The 16,114-nt window shown below is 40.9% G+C and overlaps 1 protein-coding gene across 2 annotated transcripts in view; it reads left to right on the top strand.

The window, feature by feature from the left end:
* LOC134345279 (chloride channel protein 2-like) overlaps nt 1–16,114 on the top strand; it is a 556,059-nt gene that overhangs the window by 93,573 nt on the left and 446,372 nt on the right. For both annotated transcript variants that reach the window (XM_063045696.1, XM_063045695.1), the window contains exon 2: nt 11,235–11,391. In XM_063045696.1, coding sequence (XP_062901766.1) covers nt 11,235–11,391 — 157 coding nt within the window. The remainder of the gene's footprint in view (nt 1–11,234; nt 11,392–16,114) is intronic.

The following is a 16,114-nucleotide window of genomic DNA, read 5'->3' as shown; positions in this document are numbered from 1 at the left end:
CCTCATTATTTCTCTTTTCTTTAACTATATCTTCAACAATGTATCTAAAACTATTCTGTTGCATTGCTGATCTGGTTTCTGCCTGTCTTTAATTTAGAGAGGTAATGTATTCTATAACTTGAGTTTCCTCTTCTCTGGTCCTAATACTTTTGCATTTTTCTTATTGTTTGTCTGTTTTTATGTACCATGTTCCAATTTATGAATTTTCCCTTGTTTCAATGAAAATGCTAACAATTTTTGACTTTGAGCTTCTTCATGCTGTGAAGTAATCACAATGGATCTTTGCTACGCCTTCTGTCATTTAAACATCCTTAGAAAGTTTACAGAGCAGAACAGCATTCAGCGCTTCAGTGCTGCTGTTATTACTATTTTGTACAGATTAACAATTACATTTTATTTTTAGATTTTGGATCTCTGAACACAGATAACAGAATGGCATTGTTTTTTTTCTTTCTGGCTGTATTAGCCTGAATGACCATTGTCCATTCGTCCTTCCCCACTGGCTCCTCCCCCGCCCCCCCGCCACCCCAACCCCGGCACTTATTCCTCTGAGCGGCCAAAGTGCTACAGCTCTGTTCAGAGCCACAAGCATTTCTTCCAGGTGAGGCAACTCTTCACCTGCGAATCTGCTGGGGCCGTCTATTGCATCTGGTAACTGCGATGTGGCCTGCTCTACGTTGGTGAGGCCTGTTGTAAATTGGGAGACTGCTTTGTTGAGCCCCTCTGCTCCATCTGCCAAAAGTGGAACTTGCCAGTGGCAATGTTTTAATTCCCGTTCCTGTTCCCGTTCCGACATGGTGATGAAGCCACCCTTGGGGTGGAGGAGTAACACCTTATGTTCCATCTGGATGGTCTCCAACCTGATGGCATGAATATCTGTTTCTCCCAGTTAAAAAAAAATCCCTCCCCCTTAGCTCTTCTTTTCCCCTCTCTGGCCTTTTACCTCTTCTCTACCTGCCTATTACCTTCCCCTGATTCCCTCCTTCCCTTTTCTCCTATGGCCCACTCTCCTATCAGATTCATTCCTCTTCAGCCGTTTACCTTTCACCTGGCTTCACACATCACCTTCTCACTATTCTCTATCTCCTATCCCCACCTTTTTTATTCTGGTATGTCACAAAAAACTGTGGGTCCGTTGTTTAAGAAAAATGACAAGATGACTTGAGTCGCAAAACTAGATTGAGGTGATATACACACATATATATATATATATATAGCCACCCTCAGACTAAACGCAAAAGAAAACTAACCCCAAAGCCTTGGTAACCTGAGGCTTATAACTGCTAAGCCCCTCTCCCTAGACCAACCAAAAGCTAATTAACTCAATTATCCAATTAAAGATGGTATCCTCCACTATCAGCACGACTGTGCAGGTTGCTGCTGCCTCTATATGAAACAGCTCTATGCAGCAGCTCTGTTTCAGACCCAGTCACTGTTACTGCTGGGGATGAGTGTTTCACTGAGTGCGCCATGTGCCATCCATAGTCAGTGACGAGCCTTCGTCACGTGGTGTCTTCCCCATTCTTTTTCAGCTATGATGAAGGGTTTTGGCCTATGTGTGGTCTATTTATTCATTTCCATGGATGCTGCCTGACCTGCTGAGTACCACCAGCATTTTGTGTGTGTTGCTTTGGATTTCTAGCATCTGCAGAATTTCTCATATTTATGAAGTTTCTTTCAATATTTTATGTTCCTGAGTTCTTCCTTCCCTCTGACCCCCCACATCATTTATCAAAAATATATTTTAAAATCAAAATGCCACACTTTTTGCTGGTTCTTTGTGGGAATGGGACCCGCTCTTGGGATTTCACGACTGGCCATTCTTCGACACGCTAAGGGCGCGGCCTAAGAGATTCGCTCACCTTCAGAGGTCCGTGATTTCGTTGCTCTGGAGACGGGCGGATTGAAGGTCAGTATCCTGGCAGGAGATCGGTGTGTCATGGGAGTCGGAAGATCTAAGGCTGTGTGCCCGGAGACCTGAGATCTTTGGGCACAGAGCTCGGAAAAAACGATGCAATGGATTTTTAACATCATAAACCAGTGAGTTGTTTGTTATGTCTCCCCTCTCGCTGTAAAATGGAGACACCTCTTTCTTCCTTATTAAGGGGGGGAGAGAGACAGAGAGAGACACTGCGATATGTCAAATACTGGGTGAACAAGTAGCCTTTGGGGTACTGCAAGTCTGTGTCTTTTCTGTTGCTTTGCTGCACGCTTGAGTGCTTGGTGGTGGGTACCAATGTCTTTTTGCTGGTGGGGGGAGGGGGGATTGTTGCTGCCGCTTACATGCGGGAGGGGGAGCTGGGGGTACTTTGGGGTTCTAACATTTAACTGACATTTATTCTTTGGGGGCACTCCTGTTTTCGTGGATGGTTGAGAAGAAAAAGAATTTCAGGATGTATATTGTATACATTTCTCGACTTAAAAAGTACTTTTGAAGTCTTTGAAACCTTTTTCACATTTCATCATCTGATCCATATTTCATATATGGCACACTTTGGTTCATAATTATTTATTGTCTTTCTTTTGAATTCTTGGACAAATTTACATGCTGTTTTTTTCAGCCCAATATCTAACATTGATGTAAATGGTGTAAGTGCATTTTTGTGTGATATCAGCACCAACTCCCATTCACTTTGTATCCCTCCTCACCTTGAAACTTAACTTCCTGTTTTACCTTTGATTCAGTGTTCTAAATGCATCCTATGTGGTACCCAACCATGGGCTCTCTGTAAGTCTGTGAATATCACATTGACATTATTTTCATTAACCACTTTAGCAGCTCCCTCGTAGAACATAATAATATTACAAAGAACATAAAATACAAAAATTAATTACTTATGGTGCAACTGCAGTGAAAACCAATTTCCCCCGGGATCAATAAAGTATGACTGTGACTACTACTATTGTCTTCTTTCCTGAAATCCATCTTCACTGACTTGTATAATTATTTTTTCAGTCATTTAGTAATCTTTAATTAAACAAAATCTGGCATTTTATCCATTAGACATGTTAAATTCAGCCTGTATTATTTAGTTTGGCTCTGTTTCCACCTTGAATGTGGATATTACTATTGACTATTCTAATTCATTGGTATGTAGTTACTATTAGTAGAAGTCTGATACTCTTTTTTTCTTAAGTACTCACCTTTCCTGTTTGCTGTTTTTCTCTGAGTTCTTGGATATATCACTCATGGCCCTTGAATATTGTTCTTCATACTTAAATCATCTCTTAACAATTATTTTCTGTTACAGCAACCTTTTTGTTTTAGCCAATTGACCAATCACTTTAACATTATGTTTCACTTTTATAAATTCTGCTAAGTGCCTCACTTCGGTGTTTTTCTTTGACAGGAAGGCGGACAGTCCCGTCTCTTATCCCAAAAGGGATAATAAATCTTAAGAATTAGATTTATTATCACTGATTTGTGTCATGAAATTTGTTGTTTGATGCAGAAGTACAATGCAACGATAGAAATATTGCTATAATTTATCAAAAAAAACTTTTGAGACAGGCTTGTGTGTAAGAATCTTCTGCATTTCATTTTATAGCTGAGATCAAACTGCTCAGCTGTAAAGGTTGTTGGGACATAACAGAATATGAGAAATGTAATATAATCAGCAGATTATTCTTCGTTACTGTTGAATTTTTGTGTTGCTAAATTTTTGTGTTTGCATTTTAACGGTTCTGCCTTTCTATTAACATTGGTCAGTTTCTGGGATCTGATTCATGGTAAATAGAAAAATTAATTTAGGACCTTTATCAAAGAAGCCCAATATGTCATTATTAACTTTAAGCTGCTGTCTATGCCAGCATTACAAAGTGTACCCCCAACTAATGCAAAGCTTTTATTTCTAAAACCTTGAACTTTAAGGCATAACTGAAATGCATTTACAGCCACTAGAAGAATTGTTTTTGTTCATTCAAGACATACTTTCAAGCAATCTTTAGAAAAACAGCATGTCAAGTGGCAATAGTTTTATTTTTGCTCATGGTTGTATAATGCAGGGCAGTAGGTTAATTGTGGGTGGACGCTTTTTTTTCCTGATCTCTGGAGTCTCTTATTATTTAAACCAAAGCTTTTCAAACTAGAGGTTTAGTCTAGGATACATATATTGCCCTGGGGACCGAATGTACCTTCATTGTTCTTGAGCCAAAGTAAATTGAAGCAGACAAAAGGCCGTATTTCATTTAGAATTATAAACGCACACCAGGAAATGAGATTAGTGATTATCATTTCTTGTGCATTATCTGCAGGAAGTAACCAAATTTGTTGTTGTCTAAGTTTGATTTAGTTAATCATTTGAACATAATAGTAATTCAAACTGTTCATGGTTGGAAATCCCTAATGATGCCGGTACTGTTGTTGATGTACTTCACCATCCATGGTGCACTTCTCCCACTTGTTTATACATGGCTGTTGGTCCTGCGCTGTGGCTTTGGAACCTGCATTGAGAGATGTGCATTGGATCTCTGAGGGTCGATGGTTTTCTGGAATGTAGTTGTAATCAAGTCATTGTCAGCAGTGGGTGCATAGATGGTAAGTAATTACCAGAGAAACAATTAACTGTGTGCTGTCATAATGTAAAACAATCTAAGGACTCCAGTGGTAACAGTCCAAGAAAGCAGGGATCAGCCTACTTGAGCTGAAGCCAGAACTACAGCATTATGGACCATACATGGTGCCAATATCACTTTTACTTTGTACTGTTTTACACGGGGGGGGGGGAATACCCCTAGTTTTGTGAGCGCATGAGATGGATAATAGGCAAAGTATCAGCACGATGAGCCAATATCTCAAATATGATGCAGTCACATTAATTTTCTGTTGGAACTAGAGTAAAAAAAAAAGTTAATTCTCCCTGCAATTAAGAATATCTTTTCTGTCCAATAAATGCTTTTGTAATCTTATTTAAAACTGTTACAGGTTGATTCCTATTATTTATCTGGTGTTTAAAAGCAGTGAACATAAGCCCTCTAATATATAATGCAGCAAGAAAAGAAATGGTATTGTCTTACCAGTGATGGAAGATGTCCCGTGTAGTACAGTGAGCGACTGATCCTTACTGGGGTTCTTTCATGCCTTTTGATGTGTGGTGGTCATTTCCTAATATGATTTTTAAGGGCAGATTAATTCAACAGTAAAGTTTCAGTAGTTCAGCAACATTGATATTTGGTTGATGGTTACGTTGGGAGCAATACGCTCGGCTTGAATGATATAATCTGGAAGACAAGGCATCAATACAAGTGAGAAAGGTGTGGAAGGCCACCTGTATGTGGTGACTAGATGTGGCTGATAATCAGATCACTTTCTTACTGTTTTTTTTTTGTTTGTAACTCGTCCTTTTCTAATTATTTGAGGAATATGTTGTCCCTCCTAACAATGTAAAGTCTCTGTTTTTCTTGAAATGCTCTGTCCTGTGCGCATTACAGGTTTTAAAGTTCATTATTCCCTTTTCATTTTGATAGTTTTGTTAGAAGCATTATTGCTTTATTGGAAATGATGATGAGATGAGCAGTTTGAAATTGACAGAAGCAGTTTGAAGTTGCTGATTCATTAGAAATAGATGCACAATTAACTTACAGATGCATTTCTCTCACTACTTTTTGCAGTGATCATATGTAAATGTATATCCCAGTCTATAATCCATAAATAAAATAATAATTTCTGTGAATAACAGCAATTGAGGAAGAATTTGGCAATGGCAACTATTTTGCAATCTGAAATACAGTTTTTGAAGGAGGACTGTCAGGAATGCTGAGCCTTGCTACATCTGTTCTACACTGTTTATGACACTTAAAATGGAGATGTACAGTATATCTGTGTTTACGATGGATTACAATGCGCACAATTGACCAAGTGCAAATGGGATTCTCAGCCTGATGAAATCTAGAGTCGTGCACTATCATGCTATCCATTTGGATACTTCCAACTGGCTCCGCAATAACATTTAGACCATGTAAGCAAGCCAGGAAAGTTAATAAAAGTACCTCATGGCCTGATTGAATATCTTTCTGGCTTCATGGAATCTGAAAGGTGAATGGAGCTAAAAATCAATCGTATTGATAAATATGTCACAGATACTGATTTCAGTTCATTCAGGAAAGAAAGTCGTGCATTTGAAAAACCCTGCTGATGATTTTGATATCTGCAGGTCAACATTTGTAATGTCTGTTTTATGAAGGTATTTCTTAGTCTATGGAGGGGATTAACGGTCAATGTTTCAGGTCCTGATTAAGGGTCTTCGCCTAAGACATTGACTGTTTATTCTCCGCCATCAATGCTGCCTGATCTGCTGAGTACCTCTAGAATTTTGTGTGTGTTGCTTAAGATTTCCAGCATCTGAAGAAACTTGTGCTTGAAGTTTTATTCCTGAGTTTTGCATCTGAACTCATTAAGCAAAGCAACAAACATATTTCAGAGAACAAACAGAAACATTTAACTAAGATCGCGCAGTTGAATGTTTTACAGTGATCATTGTTACCCCATGTCTCAATTTGTTTTAGTCACCGTGATGTGATCTGCGGAAACCGGGTGACCAATTTGATAAATCGTGTCTGTTTTCTTTGGAATAAAATTAGACAGCTTTAATTTGTGTAGCACCTTGCATAACCTCAAATGTCTTGATATGCTTTCCAGCCAACAAAGAACTTGGAGTGGCAATTTAGAGTCAGAAATTCACAGAAAAATGCAGCCCTTCAGTCCTTCTAGTCTGTGCCAAAACCATTTAAACCTACCTATTGCCATCGACCTGCACTGGGACCATAGCACTTCATGCCCCTACTGTCCGTGTATCTATCTGAACTTGTCCAAATTGCCATGTATTGAGATAGAGTGGAAAAACCTGTCTTGCATACTGTTTATGTGGATCAATTCTTTACACAGTGCACTGAGGCAGTACAAGGTAAAAGAATAACAGATTGCAGAATAAAGTGTAACCGTTACAGAGAAAGTGCACTGCAGGTAAACAATAAGGTGCAAAATCATAAGGTAGATTGTGATCGAGTCCATTTTATCCTGCTAGGGAACCCATCAAAAGTCTTGTTGCAGCAAGTTAGAAGCGGCACTTGAGTCTGATGTCACATACTTCCAGGCTTTTGTGTCTCCTACCTGATGGGAGAAGGGAGAAATAAGAATGTCTGCGGTGTGTGGGGTATTTGGTTATGCTGGCTGTTTTGTCGGAGACAGACAGAAGTATAGACAGAGTCCATGGAGGGGAGGCTGGCTTCTGTGATGTGCTGAGCTCTGTCGTTTCATCTGGTCACGTGTGCAGAGCAGTCACCATGCCAAGCTGTGATGCATCCATGGACAGGAGATTCTGCGGATGCTGGGAATCTTGAGCAACACACACACACACACACACACACACAAAATGCTGGAGGAACTCAGCAAGTCGGGCAGCATCTGCGGAGGGGAACAAACTGTTGACAATTGGGGCTAGGACCCTTCATAAGGACTGGAAAGGGAGGAGGCAGGGGATGGGGCGGTGGAGAGTACCAGTTGGCAGGTGATAGGTGAGGCAGAAGGTGGGTGAGGAAAAGGAATGAAGTAGGAAGTTAGGAGGTGGTAGGTGGAAGAGGCAAAGGGCTGAAGAACAAACAAGGGAGTGAAGGGAGGGGGAGGGTAGCCAGAGAGAAGTGATGGGTTGGTCAGGAGAAGCAGAAGGGTGAGAGGGTAATCAGAATAGAGAAGGGAAAAGGGAGAGAGGAGTAGTTACTAGCTAGGGAAGTCAATGTTCATGCTATCATTTTGGAGGATACTCAAGGAAAATGCAGTGACGCATGCTGATCAGATGCTTCCTATGGTGGATTGATTAAAAATTGGTAAAGGTTGACAGAGACATGCTAAATTTCTGTAAAAATGTTCACTGTTTTAATATGGGCAATTGTGAGGAACAGTTTTCATTTAGTCATAGTCATACTTTATTGATCCTGGGGGAAATTGGTTTTTGTTACAGTTGCACCATAAATAATTAAATAGTAATAAAACCATAAATAGTTAAATAGTAATATGTAAATTATGCCAGGAAATAAGTCCAGGACCAGCCTATTGGCTCAGGGTGTCTAACCCTCCAAGGGAGGAGTTGTGAAGTTTGATGGCCACAGGCAGGAATGACTTCCTATGACGCTCTGTGCTGCATCTTGGCGGAATGAGTCTCTGGCTGAATGTACTCCTGTGCCCACCCAGTACATTATGTAGTGGATGGGAGACATTGACAAAGATGGCATGCAACTTGGACAGCATCCTCTTTTTAGACACCACCGTGAGAGAGTCCAGTTCCATCCCCACAACATCACTGGCCTTATGAATGAGTTTGTTGATTTTGTTGGTGTCTGCTACCCTCAGCCTGCTGCCCCAGCACACAACAGCAAACATGATCGCACTGGCCACCACAGACTCGTAGAACATCCTCAGCATCGTCCGGCAGATGTTAAAGGACCTCAGTCTCCTCAGGAAATAGAGACGGCTCTGACCCTTCTTGTAGACAGCCTCGGTGTTCTTTGACCAGCCCAGTTTATTGTCGATTCATATCCCCAGGTATTTGTAATCCTCCACCATGTCCACACTGACCCCCTGGATGGAAACAGGGGTCACTGGTACCTTAGCTCTCCTCAGGTCTACCACCGGCTCCTTAGTCTTTTTCACATTAAGCTGCAGATAATTCTGCTCACACTATGTGACAAAGTTTCCTACCATAGCCTTGTACTCAGCCTCATCTCCCTTGCTGATGCATCCAACTATGGCAGAGCCATCCGAAAACGTCTGAAGATGACAAGACTCTGTGCAGTAGTTGAAGTCCGAGGTGTAAATGGTGAAGAGGAAGGGAGACGAGAGTCCCCTGTGGAGCCCCAGTGCTGCTGACCACTCTGTCGGACACACAGTGTTGCAAGCACACGTACTGTGGTCTGCCAGTCAAGTAATCAAGAATCCATTACACCAGGAGAGCATCCACCTGCATCGCTGTCAGCTTCTTCCCCAGCAGAGCAGGGCAGATGGTGTTGAACGCACTGGAGAAGTCAAAAAACATGACCCGCACAGTGCTCGCTGGCTTCTCCAGGTGGATGTAGACATGGTTCAGCAGGTAGACGATGGCATCCTCAACTCCTAGTCGGGGCTGGTAGGCGAACTGGAGGGGATCTAAGTATGGCCTAACCATAGGCCGGAGCAGCTCCAGAACAAGTCTCTCCAGGGTCTTCATGATGTGGGAGGTCAATGCCACCGGTCTGTAGTCATTGTGGCCGCTGGGGTGCGGCGTCTTCGGCACAGGGATGAGGCAGGACATCTTCCACAGCACATGTGATAATGCTCAGATAACAACAAAAACAAAATAATGGTCAAGGCTTGCAGATTTTGTTTTGCCGTAACATTCATCTGAAAGATAGCATTTTCAATGGTTCAGCTCTCTCCCCCTTCCCCCCCGCCCCCATCCCAGTACTCGGCTTGGGTTTTAAAGCAACAGCAGGAACTGACACTGAATACCTCCATTTTGGTAATGTAGATTATTTCTGCGTCTGATATTTTTCTTTTCAAATAAGTGATGGTCCAGGTTGCTCCTATGCTTTTTGTTTTAAACTCCACTTAAGAAGCTGTGTATTAGATTTCCCGATTCTAACTAGTATTTAACTAGTATTGTAGATTGTTTGAGGAAGATGAATTATGCAACTATTATATATTACTGGCCTCAATGGATGTGCTGAAGATGGTCAGATTTGACACTGTGATTTTGAATAAATTCCAAGGACTTTTTGGTGACTGTTCGTTGGTACTCAGTAAGTTCTTGAATATAAAAGGCCAACGGAAAGTTCCTCGAACATGTTGCCTACCAACCATTGCATTTGACATCCGGTGACTGGCTGTGCTTCAGAGACACTTTAGGGGAAAAAATAATTTATCTGCTGGACTGTCCCGGTTATCATGGACCTGAGTGTTATCTATTGCACCCAAATCAAGGGAGTACGAAATAGGCCTATTGTTAGCTGTAGGCTACTGGCTTCCAGTTTCTTAAGATCTGATTGTGTTGGCAACTACTTGCTGTTGGGGCAACTCCAAACTTTACCTGTGGTGGACAGTGCAAGGACAGCAAACTGTTAGCTAGCTGCATTAGGTGAAAAACAGTTTGTGAAAATTCAGGGTTTGAAAAAAATAATTTTATTTGGTATTCTCACAAATTTAAATGGGTTGCAAATGTTTGAAAATGAAACTACTTTATTTCTGTTTATCAAATGCTCTAACATGACAGTGCAGTTAAAAATGAGACGTATTATTATGCCTTGTAAATGTTATCCAGCCACTAGGTATTATATCATAGTAGAGAAAGTAACCTTTTTCCATTGTTCTTTCTTTCTCTCCCACCTCAAAGGTGAGTGATGTTTCATACAAATTAAACTGCTGTTGAGAAAAATGACTTTGACTTTGTGACAGGAGAATGTGAATTACTTTCAAACCAGGTAATTGTGCAGTATTTTGTATTTATGCAGATGCTCAGTATGTACAAAAGGTTTGTAGCTAAGTTCTTATTTAGTCCAAAGAATCTCCTCCACCCTCACCCCAAATAATTTTCAGAAACAGATTTCCCAGACAACACAGCGGTAAGCGATAATCAATTTGCAGCACTGCTATGATGGCAGTTTAGATAACTTCTTTCAAGTACTCGGAAAGGGACACATGAATCCATATCCTAAATGAGGATAATGGACTGGCATTTTGAAATGTAATATAAAATTTCTCTCATTTGTCTCATTTGCAGATCTCCCTTCCCCTCTTTCATATATAAAAAAACATTTCATTATTTGTTGTTGCCACCCATTATCTGGTTCATACACAACAGCTAACCTATGCAATTTTACCAAGTAAATGAGAATTAAAAACTGGGTTAGTCCCGGTCGTTAAATGGTGTGTTGTCACGAAAAAAAAAGTGATGATTTCAGTCCATGAAATGTGCCAAACCTACAGTGGTGTTGCGACTATAATCACGCACCTCAGCTGTATCAGTCAACAGTTAGTGCAGCCAACTCTTAATTCTAGGCATTCATCTTGAGAAACTCAAATCTGCAGTTGGTTTCCATTGCAAACTAGAGTTGATTTGACAGAATGCTCGTCAAGTCAATGGAGGTGAGGAAGGCAACCAGATGGTTGAACTTGGAATGGTAACCTGGCCCATTATTATTATATTGCTAACAATGCCTCTCTATTTACATATTATTTATTTGATTCTGCTTTTCCACTTTATTTCTAGATGTATGGCAGATATACCCAAGACCTGGGAGTATTTGCCAGAGAAGAAGCAGCTCGTTTGCGCCAGGAGAAGGACCACATACGAGTATTTTCCAGAGAGCACGCCAAGCGTGCTGAGTTGATCGAATACGATCGAAGCCGTTGTGCCCGATGTCGAAGTAAGTCATTTTAAACTAAATCTATGGCTGTATATCAGCAAACATTAAAATTTCATATGGCTTGTGTAATAGGCAGTAATGTAACCTGGTGAAAGCCCTTCAACTGATCTACCATTTGCTTTAATATTTTGTTGTGAGATGGTCAATGGTTCTAGTTATAAAATAGTAGTGTTTTTATTATTCTGATTTTTGTTAGATTCTGATCTTATTGTTTAAATTTGGTTATATAATGTATATTCTCCTTTATAATTTTGTCTAATTTTGAGAGATAATTTAATGTCATGCTTTGCTAAAGAAATCAGTGAGCAGTATTTTGACTTAGCTGAGGTTAGAATAATAATGGATAATATTTGTTGTAATTTTTTTTTGAATTATCTCCAACTAGACCACTACCAATAATAGAAACTTGTCTTAAATCCAAAAAAGTTCTGTATCTTAGAATTTTTCTTGATAAAACATTGGTGGATTTTTTCTGATGCAAGAGGGAAATTTATTCGTTGTTTAATTTGGCCAGAGAACACTTTCTCTGCTAGAGGGAAGTGGAAAGGGAAGGAAAGTAACTTATCTATCCTATGTGTAAGTTACTGTCTAATTAGGAAATCCAAACAGGAAAAATGGTACTATCCTCATGAATGGAAGATTTTCCCCAATCCTCTATTTAACTATGTTTCCTAACAAACATCTCACTTGCATTATTTGATTATTTCTCATGCCTTTTCTCCCTTTGTCAGCTAAAGCGATTAATTCAAACTTCAAATATTTGAAATATTTCAGTTCATAATGTCCTGGTGTTTAAAACTCCCAGCCCATATCTTATATCAAGTCTTTCCCCCACAACAATTGATCTTGTTCAAAGTCAATTTTTATCTGAAATTATTCAATAGCGTCCCAAGTAGCTGATAAAAGAGACACCTAAGGTTACAATTTTTCTTTTAGTGTGGTTGATGATGTGAACACAGATTGCTCCCAAAACTGACTAATCTCGATAGGAGTTTTATTCCCTGCAGGTTTCTGCTGAGATGCAATTGATCATTGCTGAAAGCGAAATATGCCCTGAACTAATCTAGTGCATTGAATCAAATTAGTTTAATATATAAGAAAAATAGTAAGCACTCTGTAGCCTAGTTTTCATAATTTGAAATGGGCCTTCCTAATTTAAAAAAAAGTCATTACAAAAATCAAGAGTTTTTAAAACATCAAAAAAAACCTAGAGTTTTTATTTGAGCCAACAAGTAAACACAACAGAGCTCTGAAAGGTGATTAATTCATATTGAATCGCTTGCCAGTTCAGTTTGTAAAAGTGCCACTTTCTGCAATGGGCTTTGATTTAAGCTGAGGCAATTAGTGTTTAATATTCTGCAATCCTTTTGTGTTAATTTTGCCAATTTTGGAAATATTGTGGAGAATAAAAGATTGTAGTTAATGAGAGCTCCAGGCTCAAGTGAACAAGCCTTGGAAATATGCAGCTGCTCTGCAAAGAGTTGTACTTCGGTTGCAGCTTTGAGACACCAAGAAGTTGCTAAAGTTCCCTAAGGCAACTAGAACAAGGTTCACACACAAAACACCATTGATTTTGGAGACGCAAGACTGCGGATGCTGGAATCTGCAGCAACAAACAACTCAGCAGATTATGCAGTGTCTGTAAAGAGAAAGGACTCATTGTGTCGGGCCAAAACCCTCTTTCAGGACTAAAGGGAGGGAAGATGGCCAGGATGAAGAGGATAGAACACAGAACATAGAGATCTACAGCACATTACTGACCCTTCGGCCCACCATGTTGTGCCAACCATGTAACCTACTCTAGAAACTGCCTAGAATTTCCCTACTGCAGAGCCCTTTATTTTTCTAAGCTCCATGTACCATCTCTTAAAAGATCCTATTGTGTCCACCTCCACCACCATCACAAGCACCAGCAGTGCATTCCACACACCCACCACCCTCTGTGTGGAAAAACTTACCCCTGACATCCCCTCTGTACCTCCTTCCAAGCACCTTAAAGCTATGCCTCCTCGTGTTAGCCGTTTCAGCCCTGGGAAAAAGCCTCTGGCTATCCACACGATCAATGCCTCTCATCATCTTATACACCTCTATCAGGTTACCTCTCATCCTCCGTCGCTCCAAGGAGAAAAGGCCAAGTTCACTCAACCTATTTTCATAAGGCATGCTCTCCAGTCATAGGATAAGATGAGTGGTGAGTCGGTGGCTGGTAGGTGATTGGTGAAGCGAGGAGGGTGAAGGGGTAATGGGCAGATGAAGCCAGATAGGGGAGGGTGAGGGGTGGATTTGGGCAGGTGGAGGCAGACAGGAAAAAATGGCAGGTGGAGTTGGGTGGGGGCAGGGGAGCATTAAGTTGGACTCAGGGACTGCTCGGAGGGTGACAAGCAGGAGCACAAAATGCTACCAGTCTCCAGTCTGGAATGTCTGTAGAAAGGAAATTTTATCCCAATGTTCTCGCTGCTTTTTGTGCTCCTATTTCTTATATTCTTATGAAATGTTAGTGAACAGTATTGATAAAATGATGGTATATCTCCTATTCAAAGTACATTTATTATCAAAGTATGTATACTATGTACAACAAACAACAGGAATTCTGCAGATGCTGGAAATTCACTGTTGTGTCTGCAGTAAATGGGATTACTTGGGTGTTCGGTGATGCAGTCATGTGAGCACAGTGTACAGTAATGGGCTCGCCGCTCCAGAGTACTGAAACTCCCAAACCAGTGGAAATGTTTTCTACCATCATGGAAATCTCTTCCTACAGATGCTGCCTGGCCTGCTGCGTTCACCAGCAACTTTGATGTATGATACTATGTACAACCCTGGAATTCGTCTTCTTACAGGCAGCCACAGGAAATAAGAAACCTATTAGAACGCATTTTTTAAAAAAGTTTCAAACACCCAATGAGTGGAAAAAAAAGAACAAACAGTGCAAACAATAAAAAGTAAAGAAATCACACTTAGAACTAAAGTTCATGAAAGTGAATCCACAGCCTCAAAGCCAGTTCATTGCTGCATCTGCTCTGAAGCCTGTTAGTTGCAGGCCACATCTTCAGTCCAGCGTAGAGCCGAGTTAAGCCTGTGGAGCCTATCGGGCCCTCTGCTTAAATTGGCCAAACACTGGCTCGTTCTTTGCTCTCAGGCCCGGGGCCTACACTTTGACTCGGCCCCAAGTATGCTCTGGCAATGGCAAGCGTTGGCTCGTTCCTCACCCTTGGCCCGGAGCCTGCCACCTCGATTTGGCCTGTACACACTGCACTGCTCCTCCACTGAATCCCCCAGGGCACTGCAAAACTGCCAGCCCGTGCAGGCAGTTCAAAAGGACAACTCTGAAAGGGAAGTTACAGGCTAATTAATTGCAGTGGTTGTTGTCCAGAAAAAGTGTGGTTAATAGAGTAGTTAGCAGATTTGTTTGCTGCCAGTAAAGCGTTGCCATGTCTCACCAGCACAATCTTAAACCAGTCCTGCTCAGCTGCTTTCTATTATAGCATGCAGCCCTTCGATTTGACAGTTGTTCCACCCGTGATATCTCTGTTGCTATGATGCAAGTAGACAGCAAGTGAGCACATCTTTCCTTATTTCCCATCCAGCAACATTTGAACTCTCCAGGTGACAAGAGCTCCTGTTACCAATAAGGGTGACTTTTATGTATGGCTTACAGGTTGGGATTTGAAGACCAAAAGAATTGCTAGGCACCGTAAATCTTAGTGAGGCCTAATAGGACTGCTCCCAGAGAAGCAGGTAGCAAGATTCAGAAAGGCACAAGCTTGGGCATTTAGGTGATCAGCATCAGTGTGTTAGTTTTTTCAATGGTATCTGACTGAGACAAGATGTGACGTGGTGTTCAGCATTGATCTGTGTTTGGGTTGTAGTTGATCATAAGCTGCATGGATGCTGGGATGGATAGCAACATGACCAAGTTTGCTGAGCAGTGTTTGCTGGAACTGTGACTGCCGTGCAGATGGAAGTTGGAGATTACAATAAAATTTTAACAGATTGGGCAAATTTGTGGCAAAGGGATTCGCTCTAGGTAACTATGAATTCTTTCATTTTGGATCTAAAAAGTATAATAAAATGAATCGCTTTCTACATCATGAAAAGCCGGTATATTGGAGGCCAAAAATAAGTTGGAGATACTTGGACAATTAAATATCCTAGACATGTATAGGATATGGAACAGTGGAATTTTTATTGGAGGACTGGAAGGCCATGAGTTTAGCTGTATGCTGAGGCTTTGCAGTTCTGCGTTTAGATGGCAGCTGGGGGACTGCCTACTTCACAGCATCACATCTTGTTAATGATATATTGGCTGCAGTGCACTGTAAATTTATCAAACTAAAACTGAGTCTTTACTGGTTCATTTAAGCAGAGAGATTAAACAAACTTTGGTAATTTTCCAAGAACTTAAATGGTGATAATTAAAGTTCTCCGGATATTAAAGAGGACTGAAATGATGGGTAGAAAACATTTCCACTGGTTTGGGAGTTTCAGTACTCTGGAGCGGCGAGCCTATTACTGTACACTGTGCTCACATGACTGCATCACCGAACACCCAAGTAATCACATTTACTGCAGACACAACAGTGATGAGGCTCATCACCAACAAGAGAGAAAGGAAGAGCTCGAGGCCTGGTGCCAAGCAAATAACCTTTTCCTCATTGTCAACAAGACAAAGGTAAAGGTTGTCGACTTCAGAAGAACTTACACCTTTGACATCTGTCTTTAC

Source organism: Mobula hypostoma, chromosome 4 (genome assembly GCF_963921235.1).
Source record: "Mobula hypostoma chromosome 4, sMobHyp1.1, whole genome shotgun sequence".
Classification (NCBI taxonomy): domain Eukaryota; kingdom Metazoa; phylum Chordata; class Chondrichthyes; order Myliobatiformes; family Myliobatidae; genus Mobula; species Mobula hypostoma.
Note: the sequence above shows the minus strand (reverse complement) of the source record. Positions and strands in the feature narration are given on the sequence as shown.